The sequence below is a fragment of the Thamnophis sirtalis genome, unplaced genomic scaffold (genome assembly GCF_051295495.1).
Source record: "Thamnophis sirtalis isolate CommonGarterSnake01/CBP01778 unplaced genomic scaffold, rThaSir2_p1.2 scaffold_10, whole genome shotgun sequence".
Lineage (NCBI taxonomy): Eukaryota > Metazoa > Chordata > Lepidosauria > Squamata > Natricidae > Thamnophis > Thamnophis sirtalis.
This window is the reverse complement of record NW_028261390.1, coordinates 43,672,382-43,689,073: the sequence shown is the minus strand read 5'-3', so window position 1 is coordinate 43,689,073 and position 16,692 is coordinate 43,672,382. Positions and strand designations below refer to the sequence as shown.

Genomic DNA, 16,692 nt, shown 5'->3' with positions numbered 1-16,692 from the left:
GATCTGGCGAATTTCCCGGCCAGACGTCATTGCCCCAAAATTCGACATTGTTTTCCTTTAACAATTGCTGAGTCGCATTTGCATTTCCGAATCGAATTTTCCAGCCATTCTTAAAGCAAATTTAACATTTAATAGCTCATTCAATTCAGTTTTTTATGGGCTTTAAAATGAGGTGTCGCGGAAGTTGTAAACTGCTGTCGATCTTGCTGTGACCCCCTAGGAAAAGGTTATGCCCCGCCCTGTACAATTCATTCACATTTTTTTTTCTTCCAGTTTTACCATTTGCAATTGTGTTCTCTCCTTCCCCCCAGTCAACCTGATAACTGTAACCACTTGTAACCACTTTAATGTAATGCTTAACTTTGTAACAGAAGTAGAAATTTAGCAACTCAAACAGAAGTAGAAATTTAGCAACTCTGTCCAGGAACATTCTGGGTTAGTAGCTTCAATTAGTTTAGTAAATTTCCTTACCCCCCCCAGTGCCTATTCACATTTTATTTCTTTATTTACATTTTTTTTCCTTTTTTTCCCTCACAATCCTGCGCATGCCCAATGAATTCCCCAGTCCAGGCTCGTTGAAGGCCTCGAGCAGAGTGGGAAGCAGGTTTGTATCTTAGGAGACAGGCAGGACAGGAGGATTTCAGGCCCTGGAGGCAGCTAAGACAGGGAACGACGGAAGGCCCTGGAGGCGTCGGGAGTCCGAGGAAGCAAGGCAGGAGACGGATGGCAGGGACACGCTGCAGTCCTCCTCCTTCTTCTTCTCTCTCTCTCTCCTGGTCAGGCAGGCATCGCGGGGAGGAATTCGTGCCCTGGAGGCAGCGAAGTGGAGACAGGGCTTTGAGATGCTTGCAGAGGCATCGCAGGAAGGAATTCGTGCCCTGGAGGCATGTAGGCGCCGAAGGCTTGCAACGAGCGGCTTCGGCAGGAGTTGAGGCACGGCGGCAAGGCTCGCAGTGGGCGCAGGCAGCACGGCCGGAGAACGGAGGCAGCGACAGGCTTCTGGCTGTCCTGTGGCTCCTTACTAGTTGGCTGATGTTGTTTGGCTCCTGCGGGAATTGCATATCAATCCCATCCTCGTCGCCAGTATTGTAAACTCGTGTGTGAGTGTGGGTTGTTGTTGTGAGGGATTGACACGCAGGAGCCATGTATGCAAGACAGATCTTTATTAGTACCAGATGACAAGCGATTCAAAGATTCTCCCTGCAACTGTCAGGGTATTTATACTAGCCAGAAGCAACTGTCAAGCCCAACTGTCACGAGGCCAGCCAATCAGATGCTGTGCCTTGACCAACCAATTAGAATGCAACACAGGTTGTTGCTGGGTTATAACAGGGTCACCTTACACAGGCCAGAGGTCTTCAAACTTGGCCACTTTAAGACTTGTGGACTTCATCTCCCAGGATTCTCCAACCAGCTATGCTGGCTGGAGAATCCTGGAAGTTGAAGTCCATATGTCTTAAAGTTCCCAAGTTTGGGGACCCCTGGCATAGGCAATGGGATAAAAGAAAAAATCCAGATGATGGCCAAATATATAAAATCCTGATTCTTTTTACATGCATTGTGGCTCATATAAAAAGGAGTGGAGCTTCAGTCATGCAGCCACTATCTTTACTTTTTTTTGACAGTAAAGTCTGGTAGACTCTGTGGATGCTTAGCCTGGACAATGATTCCATGTATCAAATTTCAACCTATTATTAAAAAATGGTCTTGTAGCAATTCTTATAGACACAAATCTATTGTTGCATTGCTAGTGTTCTATTTGTTTTTTTTTAAAATATATATTTCTTTTGTACATGTTTCAGATACATTATGTGAAGGGTGTTTTTTCGGAGAAGGTTGTAATGCCGGGAAAGGTGGAAAAAAAGAGAAGAGGACAACCAGCAGCAAGGTGGATGGAGTCAGTTATGGTGGTGATGGGTCCCCCACTCGGAGACCAGGCTAAAGACATCATCGTAGAGAAAATCGTATCTATGTGGTCCCTAGGAGTCAACACTGATCAATAAATTGTACTTGTATTATTATATTTTGTATATTATGCCACACACAATTGTATATTTTGTCTATTATGTTAGCTTGCTTTTATAATATTCTGCTTCTTCTATTTTTAGAAGACATATTTTGTTTTCTTTGGAACTATAAAAACACAAAGTTGGCTACTTTGGCATGCAGTTTGGTTTACCTAATGATGCCTTATTAATTAGGCCTATTTTCCTCATTCATTCCACTTGCTGAATCACCCCCCTAAAAGTCTGGCTTCTCCCAAAATGCTAGCCTGAAATGCAGGCCAAGTAAAGTTCAAGCAGGTAAAATTCTGGTTGCATTTCTCCAGAAAGGAAAGACAGAAAAAGGAATATTAAATCCGTCCGTCTGCGACAGTAAGGAATGAGCAACTCGGGAACCAAGATGACAAATGATGCTGACATAAAAAGTAGCTCCTGCGCAGCATTTGCGCTGAAACACGTCAGTCTTTAGGGCCTGGAGGTATGTCGAACCGGGCGGCCGGCGACTCCGACTGATGCCCGAACCTGAAAAGAGCAGCATGGCAGCCGCTGCAGAAGGCGGAGCCCGGCCCTGACCTGTGAGCATCACATCAAACCCCCCCCCCCCAATCCAATCTGAGAGCTGAAGATTTTCCAACTCCTATTTACATTTTACCCGATTCTGTACCTGATTACATTTTACTCCCGCCTCTGCCCCTCTTTGCCTTTGCCTTCTGGTACACCGGTATTTTATGGTGCATCGCTCTCGCCTGGTTGTATAAGGTGCGCGAGGATCCCACGCACCGAGATCTGGTCGCCATGGAGTACATCCGAATGCCCAAGGTTAGTACGGTGCCGGAAAGACGGAGCGGAAGGGATATAGAGGCTCGTCTTGAAAAAGCTCTGGGGTCTGGGGCGTCAGGATCTGGACGGTGCGGGGAGGGAAACGGGATCAATTACCCCTCCCCCTGCGCTTGGGATCCCAGGATGGGGGTGAATTAATCTTCACCAATGAAACGAAGAATGGTGGAAAGTTGCATGTTTAAAGAATCCATTTTCCTCCCATCTCAGGTGAGACTGCTGCTCAGGAGAAGGGCCTTTTAACTCGGAGGTGCATTCCAATCAGATCATATTCTTCACACAGTTGGAAACAGAATTGCGCTTACTCATCCCTTGCCTATAATAATGCAGCATCAGCATGCAAGCCGGGAAATGATTTTCCCTCCTTTGATCTCACTCTTATTTAAATTCAGATAGACACCCCCCCTTCTCCCCTGCTTTCCAGGGAGAAATGATAGATGAAAATGGGATTACATTATTATGAGATTCCAAAGTGGGACCTGATTCGAGGTCAATGGAATAAAAATGGATCCCTAGAAGAGTATCCCTGAATCTAATGAGCGATACGAATTTATTTTCGTGACATTTGATTAAATTGGGCTGTGTATCGATAAAGTGTTTAAAAGTCTAGGATTTTAAAATCTTGTTTTACAACAGATTGCATATGATAAGTCCTAGTAGAGCATAGGTTTGAATAATGGTTTCTTGTCTTTGGGGTTACGACACTAGGCCTCTGGCTTCCACATATGAAATATGATTTGAACATAGACGAATATAGTGGTTTTGCATTTAAAGGAATAATCTTGACATTTTAAATCTCTTTGTAGCTTTTACCAAAAAGGCATACTTTTAAACTGATTTTTTTCTATATTTATGTTTCAATAAATATATTGAATAATATGTTTGAATAAATTCAGTAACAAATAGAAGACAATCCCCCCTCCCCCCACCCCAGGAAGTAGCATAGAAAATATTTTGGCTTAATAAAAATCAAGCATTTCTTAAAATTGGACACTAATTTAGGAACACTTACTGTACTTAGGATCTTTCTGAGACCTAGTGTTTTATATTGTTTTACTGGTTGTAATCAAATAAAAGGGTTCTTTTTAAGATGGGTGGGTATGTCAAGGTTTTAAGTGAATAAATGAACTGAAAGTACAAGATTTTAAAAGCAAAGCATCCATCTTCCATTGACTACTATCATTTTTGCTATAGTTTGCCCTGCTTAGAAGGTAAAAGCCCTTGGAACAACAGCAAAATACTAAAACAACTATTGATAGATGTAATCAACCACTAGCAGTGGGGCTCATACTTGGACTGCAAAAATGCAAATGATCTGTAGATCATGGCCTTCTTTTCTTTTAGCTACAAAACTTTTTTTAAACGAAATATAGAACCAATGATGAAAAGGAGAAGCTATAGTGATAGAAAATTGGCTGTATTTGAATGATTTTTGTTGTCCTTAGTCTTTCATGGAACTTCATCAAGTTCCTGCAGAGATTTTGTGACACATAATTTTAAAGACTCAGCACTAAATAACAGCAAAGTGACACAGGAAATTAACTCACTCATTCATTCTCGTAGCCCCAGTATGATAAACCCCATGGTAGCTTAACTTTAAATGACAGCAAACTTGAGGAATAAATAACAATTGTGTACAATATCTGCCCTATGGCTGTGCCTGAGATGCGGGCTATAATATGTTTCAAACTGAAGAATACTGTGGCTCTGAGGTTCAGCTGAACTTTTGAGGGCAGGTCCTGACTTGGTCGATCTTCCTAGCACCTCAGTCACTATGAAATCTGGCATGGCATAATGTAGCTATCTCTCCCGCCCTCTTGTCTCTACCCACCTCCTTTCTATCTGTTGACATTCCTTTTCTTCTCCTTAGTTGCCATCAGCACTCATTGCCACCAATAGTGTTGCCTTTTATTCTGTTCTGCACATTCCTTATCACTTAGGGCTGGCATATTTATGTTTTGTGTCTATGCGTGGACCTACATATTTTGTTCTGGAGAAAGCCACCCAAAATGGCTGTTCCATGCCGTTTGGACATTCCTGATCAGCCTGTTTTGAAAATACTTTGTTTGGACCCAACAGGTAGAGAATGCTGCCACTGACACAGCTATTTAACATGATTTCTACAAAGGAGTCTAAATGTCTCTCTAGTGTATTGTAGAGTGTAGTAATAATATCATTAAGAGTTTATTTGTTGTATCTGTTTATTTAATATTCCACCCAGTGTGGTTAAGTTCATTCAGTTCCAAGTTTTTTCTCTAACCCTTCCTATTCCTTACTAGATATTTAGATCAGTACATATCTTCCTCATCTTAGTTATTTCTAGATTCTGGGAATAATTTAGATTTTAAATGGAATCCTGAATATTTAAAAAGTACCACAATTGGAAGACTTTGGAAAAAGTATATAGAGCACCATAAATATTTAAATCTATAGTGGTGAAGAAAATTGGAATCCCTTTATCAATTTAAGCCTTTAGGTCAACCAATCTGACCCACTTCATGAAATATGATTTTAGAGCATTTAGAATTGACCAAGTTGCTTTTTAAAAATATTTGTGGGAAAACTGTAATGGGAAGTTCATACAAGTGAAACTCGAAAAATTAGAATATCATGCAAAAGTTCATTTATTTCAGTAATGCAACTTAAAAGGTGAAACTAATATATGAGATAGACTCATTACATGCAAAGCAAGATAGTTCAAGCCATGATTTGTCATAATTGTGATGATTATGGCTTACAGCTCATGAAAACCCAAAATCCACAATCTCAGAAAATTAGAATATTGTGAAAAGGTGCAATATTTTAGGTTCAAAGTGTCCCACTCTAATCAGCTAATTAAGTCATAATACCTGCAAAGGGTTCCTGAGCCTTTAAATGGTCTCTCAGTCTGGTTCAGTAGGAATCACAATCATGAGAAAGACTGCTGACCTGACAGTTGTGCATAAAACCATCATTGACACCCTCCATAAGGAGGGAAAGCCTCAAAAGGTAATTGCAAAAGAAGTTGGATGTTCCCAAAGTGCTGTATCAAAACACATTAATAGAAAGTTATGTGGAATGGAAAAGTGTGGAAGAAAAAGGTGCACAAGCAGCAGGGATGACCGCAGCCTGGTCAGGAAAAGGCCATTGAAAAGTGTTGGGGACTTTCACAAGGAGTGGACTGAGGCTGGAGTCAGTGCATCAAGAGCCACCGCACACAGATGGATCCTGGACCTTCAAATGTTGTATTCCTCTTGTTAAGCCATCCTGAACAACAAACAATGTCAGAAGTGTCTTACCTGGGCTAAAGAAAAACAGACCTGGTCTGTTGCTCAGTGATCCAAAGTCCTCTTTTCTGATGAGAGCAACTTTTGCATCTCATTTGGAAACCAAGGACCAAGAGTATGGAGGAAGAATGGAGAGGCACACACTGCAAGATGCTTGAAGTCCAGTGTGAAGTTTCCACAGTCTGTGTTGATTTGGGGAGCCATGTCATCTGCTGGTGTTGGTCAACTGTGCTTCATTAAGTCCAGGGTCAACGCAGCCGTCTACCAGGAGATTTTGGAGCACTTCATGCTTCCTTCCCCAGACGAGCTTTATGGGGATGCTGACTTCATTTTCCAGCAGGACTTGGCACTTGCCCATACTGTCAAAAACACCAAAACCTGGTTCAATGACTGTGGGATTATTGTGCTTGATTGGCCAGAAAACTCACCTGACTTGAACCCCATAGAGAATCTATGGGGCATTGCCAAGAAAGATGAGAGACATGAGAACGAACAATGCAGAAGAGCTGAAGGCCGCTATTGAAGCATCCTGGTCTTCCATAACACCTCATCAGTGCCACAGGCTGATAGCTTCCATGCCATGCCGCATTGAGGCAGTAATTGCTGCAAAAGGGGCCCAAACCAAGTACTGAGTACATATGCATGCTTATACTTTTCAGAGGTCTGATATTGTTCTATGTACAATCCTTGTTTTATTGATTGCATGTAATATTCTAATTTTCTGAGATTGTGGATTTGGGGTTTTTATGAGCTGTAAGCCATAACCATCACAATTATGACAACTCATGGCTTAAACTATCTTGCTTTGCATGTAATGAGTCTATCCCATATATTAGTTTCACCTTTTAAGTTGCATTACTGAAATAAATGAAGTTTTGCATGATATTCTAATTTTTCAAGTTTCACCTGTAGTCTTAATGTTTCTGAAGATCATTTTTCAGGGACAATTTTGGAGAATGAAAGTGGGCATAAAATGATGCTTCTTTCCTTTGTAGAGAAAAATCATAGGAAGTCAAACGTTTTGGCAGCCTCTGACTGCTCATAGTTTACTCCAAAGAGAAAGTAAACAGAGAAGCATACTCCAAAGGGAAAGTAAACAGAGAAGCATCAATATTTTTTGGCTAATTTTTGTCTGTACATTCTGACCAGCACCATGATAGGTGCCTTCTATCTGATTCCCCTCATATGCCCTGGGCTTACAAAATGCCACTTTGTATAGCTGATAGAGTGGAGAAAATTGTTTTATAAGAGACAAAAGAAAGCATTGGCAAACCACTTCTGTATTGTTGTTTAACAAAAACAAAAACAATCCCAATAACCTTACATAAACATATCCATGAACTTACCAATTTATTATGTTTGAAGGGGACTTTATTTATATCTAGGGAAAGTGGTTGGATGAATATTCCTCTTGAATTCTGCTTTAGCTGGCTGTGAGGCTTCGTTCACTTGAAGATTTGCACACAAAGTTTTAAGGACCCAGCTCTTGATAAGAGAGCAGTGAGAGACACTAGCGAAACTACTAACAATAAAGTAAAACAGCTGTTACAAACTGAAAACCTCAAGCCATATAAATGCAGCAGTATTAAGTTTAAATTCTTGTAATTTTTTTCATCTTAATTGTACATTGTAATAAGCTGAAAATGAATTGATGATTGGACATTCTTATTTTTTTAAATTGTGTTAGAAATTACAATAGAAAAGAGTAGAAACTAAGCAAACTACAAAAATGAAAAAGAAAAGACAAAAATAGTGTGAAAAAGAAAAAAGGGACTTCTCCCTTCATTCCAACAAATACACAAAGTTATGTAAATGGTTCCACCACAAATCCGCGGTAGACTAAAGCGCGCTCGATGAAAGCGCGTACGTGACGTCATCACAGCGCGACGGAAACGGCACGCTGTGAGCGGTAAATTTAAAATTAACGCGAAAACCTTACCCTAACCCCCCCAAATCTAACCCTAAGCCTAACCCTTAACCTAACCCTAAACCTAACCCTAAACCTAACCCTAAACCTAACGCTAACCCTTAACCTAACCCTAAACCTAACCCTAAACCTAACCCTAATGCTTAACGTAACCCTAAACCTAACCCTAACCCTTAACCTAACCCTAACCCTAAACCTAAACCTAACCCTTACCTTTATGTGAATCGGCTTGCTTTAATTTTATTTTAATTTTAATTTAATTTATTTTTAATTTTATTTGTCACGCTGCTGATGATGTCACGTACGCGCTTTGATCGGGCGCGCTTTAGTGGACCGTGGTTTTGACGGGTCACGATGTAAATTTACTGCCATCTCTCAAGCTACTGTACAACATATATTCTTTTCATCCCATATCTCTTAGCTAAAATAAAAATGGAAAATACTTATTACTCATTCCTTATCAGCAAAAGGCCAATAAGAGTTGTCAGATGTAACCACAGGTAGTTTTCAATTTGTGACAATTGAGCCCAAAATGATTGTTGTTAAGCAAGACAGTTGTTAAGCGATTTCCCCCCATTTTACAACCTTTCTTGCAACAGTTATTGCATGAATCACTCAGTTGTTAAGTTAGTAACAAGTTCTTAAATGAATCCTGCTTTCCCGTTGACTTTGCTTATCAGAAGGTCATAAAAAGATGATTGTATGACCCCAGGACTTTGCAACTCTAATAAATATGAGTCAGTTGCCAAGTATCGGAATTTTGATCACATGACCGTGGGATGCTACAGTGGTTGTAAATGTGGAAATTGGACATAAATCACCTTTTTCAACTGTATTTTTGAACGGTCACTAAATTAACTGTTGTAAGTTGAGGACTACCTATAATTTATGTCTTAACCTTGGTTGAATAAGCCTATGTTGCATTCCTTCCTTATACTATTAATTCTTAATCTCTTCATAAAGAGCCTTCTTCAAAATCATAATAAAACTCTTTTGTACATCTAGTAAAAATATATTCATATCTCTTTTCTGTATGATAGTTATAGCAGTCCTTGACTTATGACCACAAATGAATCCAAAATTTCTTTTGCTAAGTAAGACAGTTAGGATGTGAGTTTTGCCTCATCTTACACTTTTCTTGCCACAGTTGTTAAGTGAATCTCTGCAGTTAGCTTAATAAGTTATTAAGTGAATTAAACTTACACATTGACTGCTTGTCAGAAGTTCACAAAAGATAATCACATGATTCTGGGACATCATCATAAATACATACAGGTGGTTTCACATTTTGTTACCACCAGTTCACTCTGTGCATGCCTGCTTGCTTCACAGGCACATGCACCCCTTCTGCACATGCGCCTGGCTTTCCGTGCATATGCTTTGCTCTCACATATGCTTTGCTCTCACATATGCCTTCCATACATGCACCCAGCCTCAAAATGTGCCTAAATAGGATGGCATAGAGCTGGGGCAGGTGGGCAGGCCCACCCGCAATTTCCATTACTGGTTCGGGTCCGAACTGGCTGAATACCACCTCTGGTTATAAGGGAAAAAAGATCCTAGTGGACAGACATGGTTTTGAAATAAATATTTCAATTCCAAATAATTTACGTGGAGATCAGCCCACAGGACTGGACATTCATTTCTATGTTCTTTTATATCTGCTACTAACAAATAATCAGACAAAATCAGGTTTTCTTTGAATACATCTATATTGTTCAAATGTAGTATAAGATCAGAGTTTTTGTTTTTAAATAAATTATAACAAATTTGAGTTCCCAGATAGCATTTTTTTTTGGTCTTATATGAAATGTTTCTAAGTCTTATTTCTTTTTATCGAAGCTCTGCTGTAGGTCCCTGAGCCTACAATTTTTGACTGGATTTGAACGAGATCATCATTTGTTTCTTAAACATCTTCCATGTTTTAGGAGACAGTATTTAAAGCCCTGAGGTACCATCAATATGCTGATGTTACCCAGTTTTTACCTCACTAGTTTAAATCAGACAAATGATGCTGTCAAAGTTCTGTCCAGATGCTTGGAGACTTTGATATTTTGAGTGGGAGAGAACAAGCTTAAAACAGTCCTAGTAAAAGGACATACCTACCTACCTACATATGAAGGACCTTAATTATCTGGATCAAACATAATGTGGGCATAAACTCTGCAATTGCATCATGACATTTCATCACATTGATGTTATCATGATAGGAAAGTGCCATCCCATCAAAAGAGACCCCTGGAATAGACAAAGCACCGAAATGGAAAAATAGTGAGATTGTAAGTGGCTTGTTCCCTGGCAGGTTTAATCAGATTACTGTAATTAATTGTTAAAGTATTTTTTAATGAGGAAGAACACAGATTTATTACTTGAGTTGCATGCTTGTCTGATGAATTTAATTTACAGTGTATTAAACAGCACCTAAATATGGTTTCTTTTCCCCTTTTCTTTCTTTTCTGTCCAATTTTCTTTTCTCACTTCATTGCCATCCAGTTTTGTTCTCTGCTTTCTCTTGGCTTCTGTTTCCCTTCCCAGTGCAGGGATCCCTTCCCCGTCTCTGTCACTTTTTCCTTCTTTTGGAAAGAGAGGCAGGGTATATGCATTCTTGTCTATACTTGTGTATTCTCCATGAACAAGGGGACTTGTTTATATGGTACTTACAGATAGGGGATCAATGTCAAAAATGGGATACCTTGTTTTATCAACAATGACATTTAATAATGATAGTGTACATTTTATGTAAACTTTGATTTCTTTTTGGCCCAGTTCTTCCTTTCGGAAGGGTGGAAGAATGTGGCTTCTAGCAGGTATATTGCCAGATTTTGCACCTGGCCTCACAGTAAATTATAACACTTCTTATTCAGCACTAGGCTTATCTTGGCAGAAGATTTGCAGACATATCTAGACAGGAATCTTTACTGCAGATAGGAATGAAGCCTTGTGGTGATATGGCCTACTGCAGTGCAAGGAAGTTGTTTGTATGTATAGGTGTGTACAGACACACAGAGTTGGCCATTTCCTTGATGGGATTGAGAAGCAGATCTTTACGTAATGGGTATTTTCCAGACTGCTTTACCAGTTTCAACTGCAATCATATATACACATATTCATGTATGCACAGAAGTTCAACTCATGCATACATTTATCAGAATGAGGAAAGGGAAACATTCAGGGGTTTGGCATCTCTATATAGCGTTTTCCTTGCATCCTATATTTATTTCACAGAAAGGAGTTTGTATCAATTGCTATGGGCTACCTTCCATTCTCAGAAATACTGCATCTTCTACAAACTAACCATCTTTTCACTGAAGTTTTTTTTATGGGCTTAAGTACTTTGATCTGGCTATAAACTGCCTAAATTTAGATTTAATATAACAAAGTTCACTTATCCACTGGGAAAAATGTGAGATGCACAAAAATAGTTCCCAGTGGATCTGTTTTCTAGAAGAATGTGCCATGAAAGTGGTTTGGCTTTTGGCTGATGTGACCAGCTTTTGACATAGGTCATTTAAAAACTAGCCAAGATACAGTCATGTAAGATCCAGCCAAGAAATTAGTGATTAATAATTCATTTTTTTTCAACTAATGTTTTAAGTTCTGGAATTTTAGTCTTAAATTTCTCTTACCAAACTAAATTCTCAGAGGACATAATGGAAAGTAGCCATGAATTTAAATATAGATCATGAGAATTTGGTTGAGCCATGTCCCAGATCACATGGAAATGCTAATTCTGATTAAAGTAATAAAGGTTGCCATCATTAGTACCTTTAACCATAGAAAAAAATGTTTAAACTTGATAATTCAACTGTCATCGTGGGCAAGAGATGAGTAAATTTTCACTTCTCAATTGTCTATTGTTTTTTATAACAATGGATTTGAATCAGGGGTGGGTTTTGTCAGTCATACTGCCAGTTCTCTCATGGGTGCGCTGCGCGCACATGCACAATACAATAAAAATAGTTTTACGTATGCGCAGAAGCAAAAAAAAGATGGTGCTGCCTGTGGTGCCGCCTGGAGAACCAGTTCAGGGGCATGGCAGGCCTGGGTCGCTGCTGGTTCCAGTGACCCAGGTCGCCAAACCACTACTGGTTCAGCTGAACCAGTCCGAACTGGTAGGAACCCAACACTGATTTGAATGCAATATATTTCTAAGTGTTCTACATATATTCTGGGTTTTTCTCCTCTTTTGTCTAACTCCAATCTTCAGATGTCTCAGATAAGATAGGAAGTTTTGCTAGTAATAGATTTATTGGATTCACATAGTATATTTATTTTAAAAAGAAATGCCTGTGAGCAGTGTCATGAGCAGTATTTATTATTGTCAGATTGATTCACAGCATTTGCTGAATTAGAATAATAGCTTTTACATAATCAGATAGCAACTCATCACTTTGAAATGTAAACACTGAAGAGGGATAACATTGGTAAAATAGTGTTGCATCTTTTAGCACAATATCAAAGTGTTACACAATATAACACATTTTAAAAGAAAAAAATATGGCCCTAAAACTCTTTCTAAGAAGTTTTGTGTTGGTGATTTTGTGCCTTTCTCTGTTTGTAGGTGGAAAATGTGCGCTTCATTGATGGAATGTCTTCCAAAAGAACTGCATTAGGGACTCTGTATCTAACAGCCACTCATGTCATCTTTGTAGAAAATGAGCCAGTCAATCGTAAGGAAACATGGGTATGACAAGTTACTAGTATATCTTGATACATTCAGTGACCTACACAGGCTGTGACGTACATTTAGAACCATAAAATGTTCTACAAACACAAAGGCAATTAGGTCTATTAAAACACTTTGTGGATATTTGGGGACTGTTCACTTCTATCTGTAGTCATAAAAATTCCTAGCCCTCAAGGATCCTCTGGATCCTTGACTCACAGGGTGGAGAGGCCATTTACGCCACCAGTCAGTGCCAGCACCCATATAGTAGTAGCTCATGGTATTCAGAGGTCTAATTTCTGCTTGAACATGTTCTAAATAATCAAAAGAGTTTAAATCATTGAAAGAGCAAGTAGGTATGAAAGAACTTTAGTAATTCTTAAGTCTTCGAAACACAGTAACCAACAGTTCTTAATCGGCAGAATTACTGATGCTATCAGTCTTGAGCATTGTCCAGAATGCAATTAGAATTCAAAAATATCTGGAGGGAAAAATATTTTTTTTTATTTCTATAACAACAGGTAATGAACTATCATAGTCAGAAGAATAGTATCTTCACCTGGAAAGAATAAACCTCCTATCCAAGGAGTCCTTGCATCTCATTGAATAGAAAACCTGCCTGCCCTTGAGATTCCAAAAAGAAACCTCATTACTTACTGTATTTTTTGGAGTATAAGACACACCGGAATATAAGACACAGCAAGATTTTGAAGAGGCAAATTTTTTAAAAAAGGTTTTGCACTCTGTAGACCTCCCCAAAATGGCCCGTTTTTCATGAAAATGGGCCTGTTTTTGTCAAAAAAGGGCATGCATAGCCTTTAGAAAGCTTATAGTGTGCTCCCAGGGGCTGGGGGGGGGGAAATTGAGCAAAAACGGTCTGTTTTTTGCTCATTTCTGCCCTCCCCAGTCCCCAGGAGCACTCTGGAGGTCTCCTAAAGGCTATGCACAACCATTTCAGTGAAGGGGCGGGGTTTCAGGAGGCAAAAAATGCTGTATTCAGTGTATAAGACAGACCCAGATTTTCACCCTCTTTTTTGAGAGAAAAAGGTGCGTCTTATACTCCAAAAAATACGGTAAGTTCTTCAAGGGCAGGGCCAGCTCAAAATATTTTGCTTCACAAAACAAATGGCATTCTCTCACTTTCCTCACAAAGATTCATAGCAAGTTCTGCTCAGGCAGAAAATAAAGCGAAGAAGATGAGCTGGAAATTAGAGCTGTGAGGTAAATTCCAGTAATTTCACTAGGCCTGGGACAGTATTCATCAACTGATGTCCATCGTTGAGAATACCATTCCCAAAACTGTTAGCCAGTAAGAACAGAATACTGGAACTCTTGGTTATGGAAGGGAGACATATCTCTTTTTTTCTTCCCATTGATTATCCCCACCTTTTGAATGCTCCTTACATTTAGATTCCCTGTATATATCAGTTTTGAAATAATTGCTCTAATCTAGGGGTTCCCAAACTTGGCAACTTTAAGACCTGTGGACTTCAACTCCCAGAATTCTCCAGCAAGCTTAACTATAAAATACACCAAATGCTTATGTTTGGATCTCAGTTAACAAGTTAATGATAGTTTCTTCACTCTATGAGAACTGGGTTTGTATGCACTCCTTCCAGCAGATGTATCTAAGTGATGCTCCACTCTACTAAGTGATCTTCTGCTCCCCTTACTGATTTAAGATTCAGTTTCTCTTGCTCTTTGTGATCTTGTATAGTGCTGAAACTATGTTCAATTTGCTACACTGAGCATTATGTTGTTTAAGGCAAATCATACAATTTTGATTGTATTGATTTATAAAATGGAATATATTTAGCTTCTCTTTAGATTGACTTATTTTTCTTTATCAGATTCTTCACAGCCAGATCTCTTCAATTGAGAAACTTGCTACATCAGCTTCTGGTTGCCCAATGCTGATTCGTTGTAAGAACTTCCAGAACATTCAGTTCATCATGTCTCAGGAAAGAGACTGCCATGATGTTTACATTTCTCTGATACGTCTGGCACGCCCAGGTACACCATGGAAGTTCAGGAGGTACCCATGTGTCTGTGCTGGCAGTTGGCCTGAGTAAAATTACTACCTTGTAGGCATGGGTGACTTCTCTGTTTTGTTTATAAATCACACTCTTAGGAGGCGGAGTTGTTTGGATTCTATTTCAACAAAAGGTCCCATTGAACTGAACGTATAGTCATGAAAAGGCAATTTATAAATCTGTTTTCTGTATTTGATATGGTTGGTTATTATATTCAGTTGTATTTTCTTTAACTACTCTTGCTCATGTTCTTCTTATTCCTTTTGCTAATTCTCTGGTTGTTTTCTTAGTCTTTTCCTTTAAGGCTATTCTTTTCTGCTCTGGTACCAAACAACTCAGAATCTCCATTTATTTTTTAGCTAATTGCATCCAGATTTATCAATCTTTTATGCTTGGAATTTTATTTTTTCTTTGTCATTTTATTAATCTCTGACATGGGACAAGAATGTTTTATAAACTAGAAGACCAAGTGTTTGCTTACAAAATTTAGTATTTTTTTTTCATTAACCCAACAGATACTATTACTATAACATATGCAATGGAAAGCAAAACTAATCAACATATGTGAATAGCCAGAAAGTGTTGACCAAATTAGTAATAACCAAAGACAGTTATTTGACATAGGCAAGTACCGTATTTATCGGCGTATAACACGCAGTTTTAAAACTAAAATTGGAAGCTTAAACCCTGCCTGCGTGTTATACGCCGATCTCAGCCTGGCGGCAGCGTCACACAAACTGGAAGGAGGGGGAGGAGGAGGGAACCAAAGAGAGCTTTTACCGAGTCTGCGCCCCACAGCCAGGACCGTCCTGGCGCCTCCAGCCGCGTTTCTTCCTGCAAAGCCCTTCTGGCGTCAAGCGGAACTCTCGGGTTGCCCGAAGGGCTTTGCAGGAAGAAACGCGGCGTTTCTTCCTGCAAAGCCCTTCTGGCGTCAAGCGGAACTCTCGGGTTGCCCGAAGGGCTTTGCAGGAAGAAACGCGGCGTTTCTTCCTGCAAAGCCCTTCTGGCGTCAAGCGGAACTCTCGGGTTGCCCGAAGGGCTTTGCGGGGAAGAAATGCGGCTGGAGGCGCAAGGACGGTCCTGGCTGTGGGGCGCAGACTCGGTAAAAGCCTCTCTTTGGTTCCCTCCTCCTCCTCCTCCTCCTCCTCCTCCTCCTCCTCCTCCTCCTCCTCCTCCTCCTCCTTCTTTCTGGAGCCCCTTCCTCAAAGATTTGGTACCAAAGCAATGGCGGTGAGGAAGTTGTGTCTTTTGGATTTTGCACTGTTGTCTTTTCAATGGTTCTCAGACTGGTTGAACCTTTAGCAGCTGGGGTGATATTCTTTACTGTTAAGGTTACAATTGGATGTGTTGGACAAATCTTAAAAGATGAAACTTTTATTAAAACGTTTGACTTAACTAAAAACGTCTTCCTTTTTCTTCTTCTTCTTAAATATGATTTATTTATTTATTTTTACTTCAGAAGTTTGATGACCGTTGTACAAACTAATCCAACCTAAATGTAGAGGAGGAGAAGAAGGGGGGGGATTTAAAAAGAGCAGAGGAAAAAGAAAAGAAAGCATGAAGAAAACATAAAGAAAGGGATGGGAGGGAGGGAAGGAAGGAAGGCACTTTATGTTGAAACAGAAAATATTATATAAGGAAGAAAATGGAAATAACTTTTTGCTCAAAGAGGTGTTTTTTCATTTCATATTTGCCTTTTAAGAGGAGTTAATGTTATAATTCATGTTCTAATGTTATAAATTTTAATCCAACATTAACTTCCGAGCTTCCAAGTCATTTATTTTTAATGAAAAAAATTTTTACTCAAATTTTTGTGTTAAAATGGGGGATGCGTGTTATACGCCGGTGCGTGTTATACGCCGATAAATACGGTAATTGCTATCAGTTCCAATGACAGCATAGAATTATCTTCAGTCTGTGCAAAGCCGTCTCAGCTTGGTATTTTAAAATCAAAGTCCTG

General features: G+C 39.5%; 1 protein-coding gene across 1 annotated transcript in view; it reads left to right on the top strand.

Annotated features, from left to right (window-relative positions):
* The first annotated feature begins 2,628 nt into the window (after nt 1-2,628).
* The window catches only part of MTMR7 (myotubularin related protein 7), a 37,903-nt gene continuing 23,839 nt past the window's right edge, over nt 2,629-16,692 (top strand). Inside the window, exons 1-3 of the mRNA XM_087724467.1 lie at nt 2,629-2,822; nt 12,595-12,717; nt 14,550-14,712. Coding sequence (XP_087580593.1) covers nt 2,799-2,822; nt 12,595-12,717; nt 14,550-14,712 — 310 coding nt within the window. The 5' untranslated portion in view covers nt 2,629-2,798. The remainder of the gene's footprint in view (nt 2,823-12,594; nt 12,718-14,549; nt 14,713-16,692) is intronic.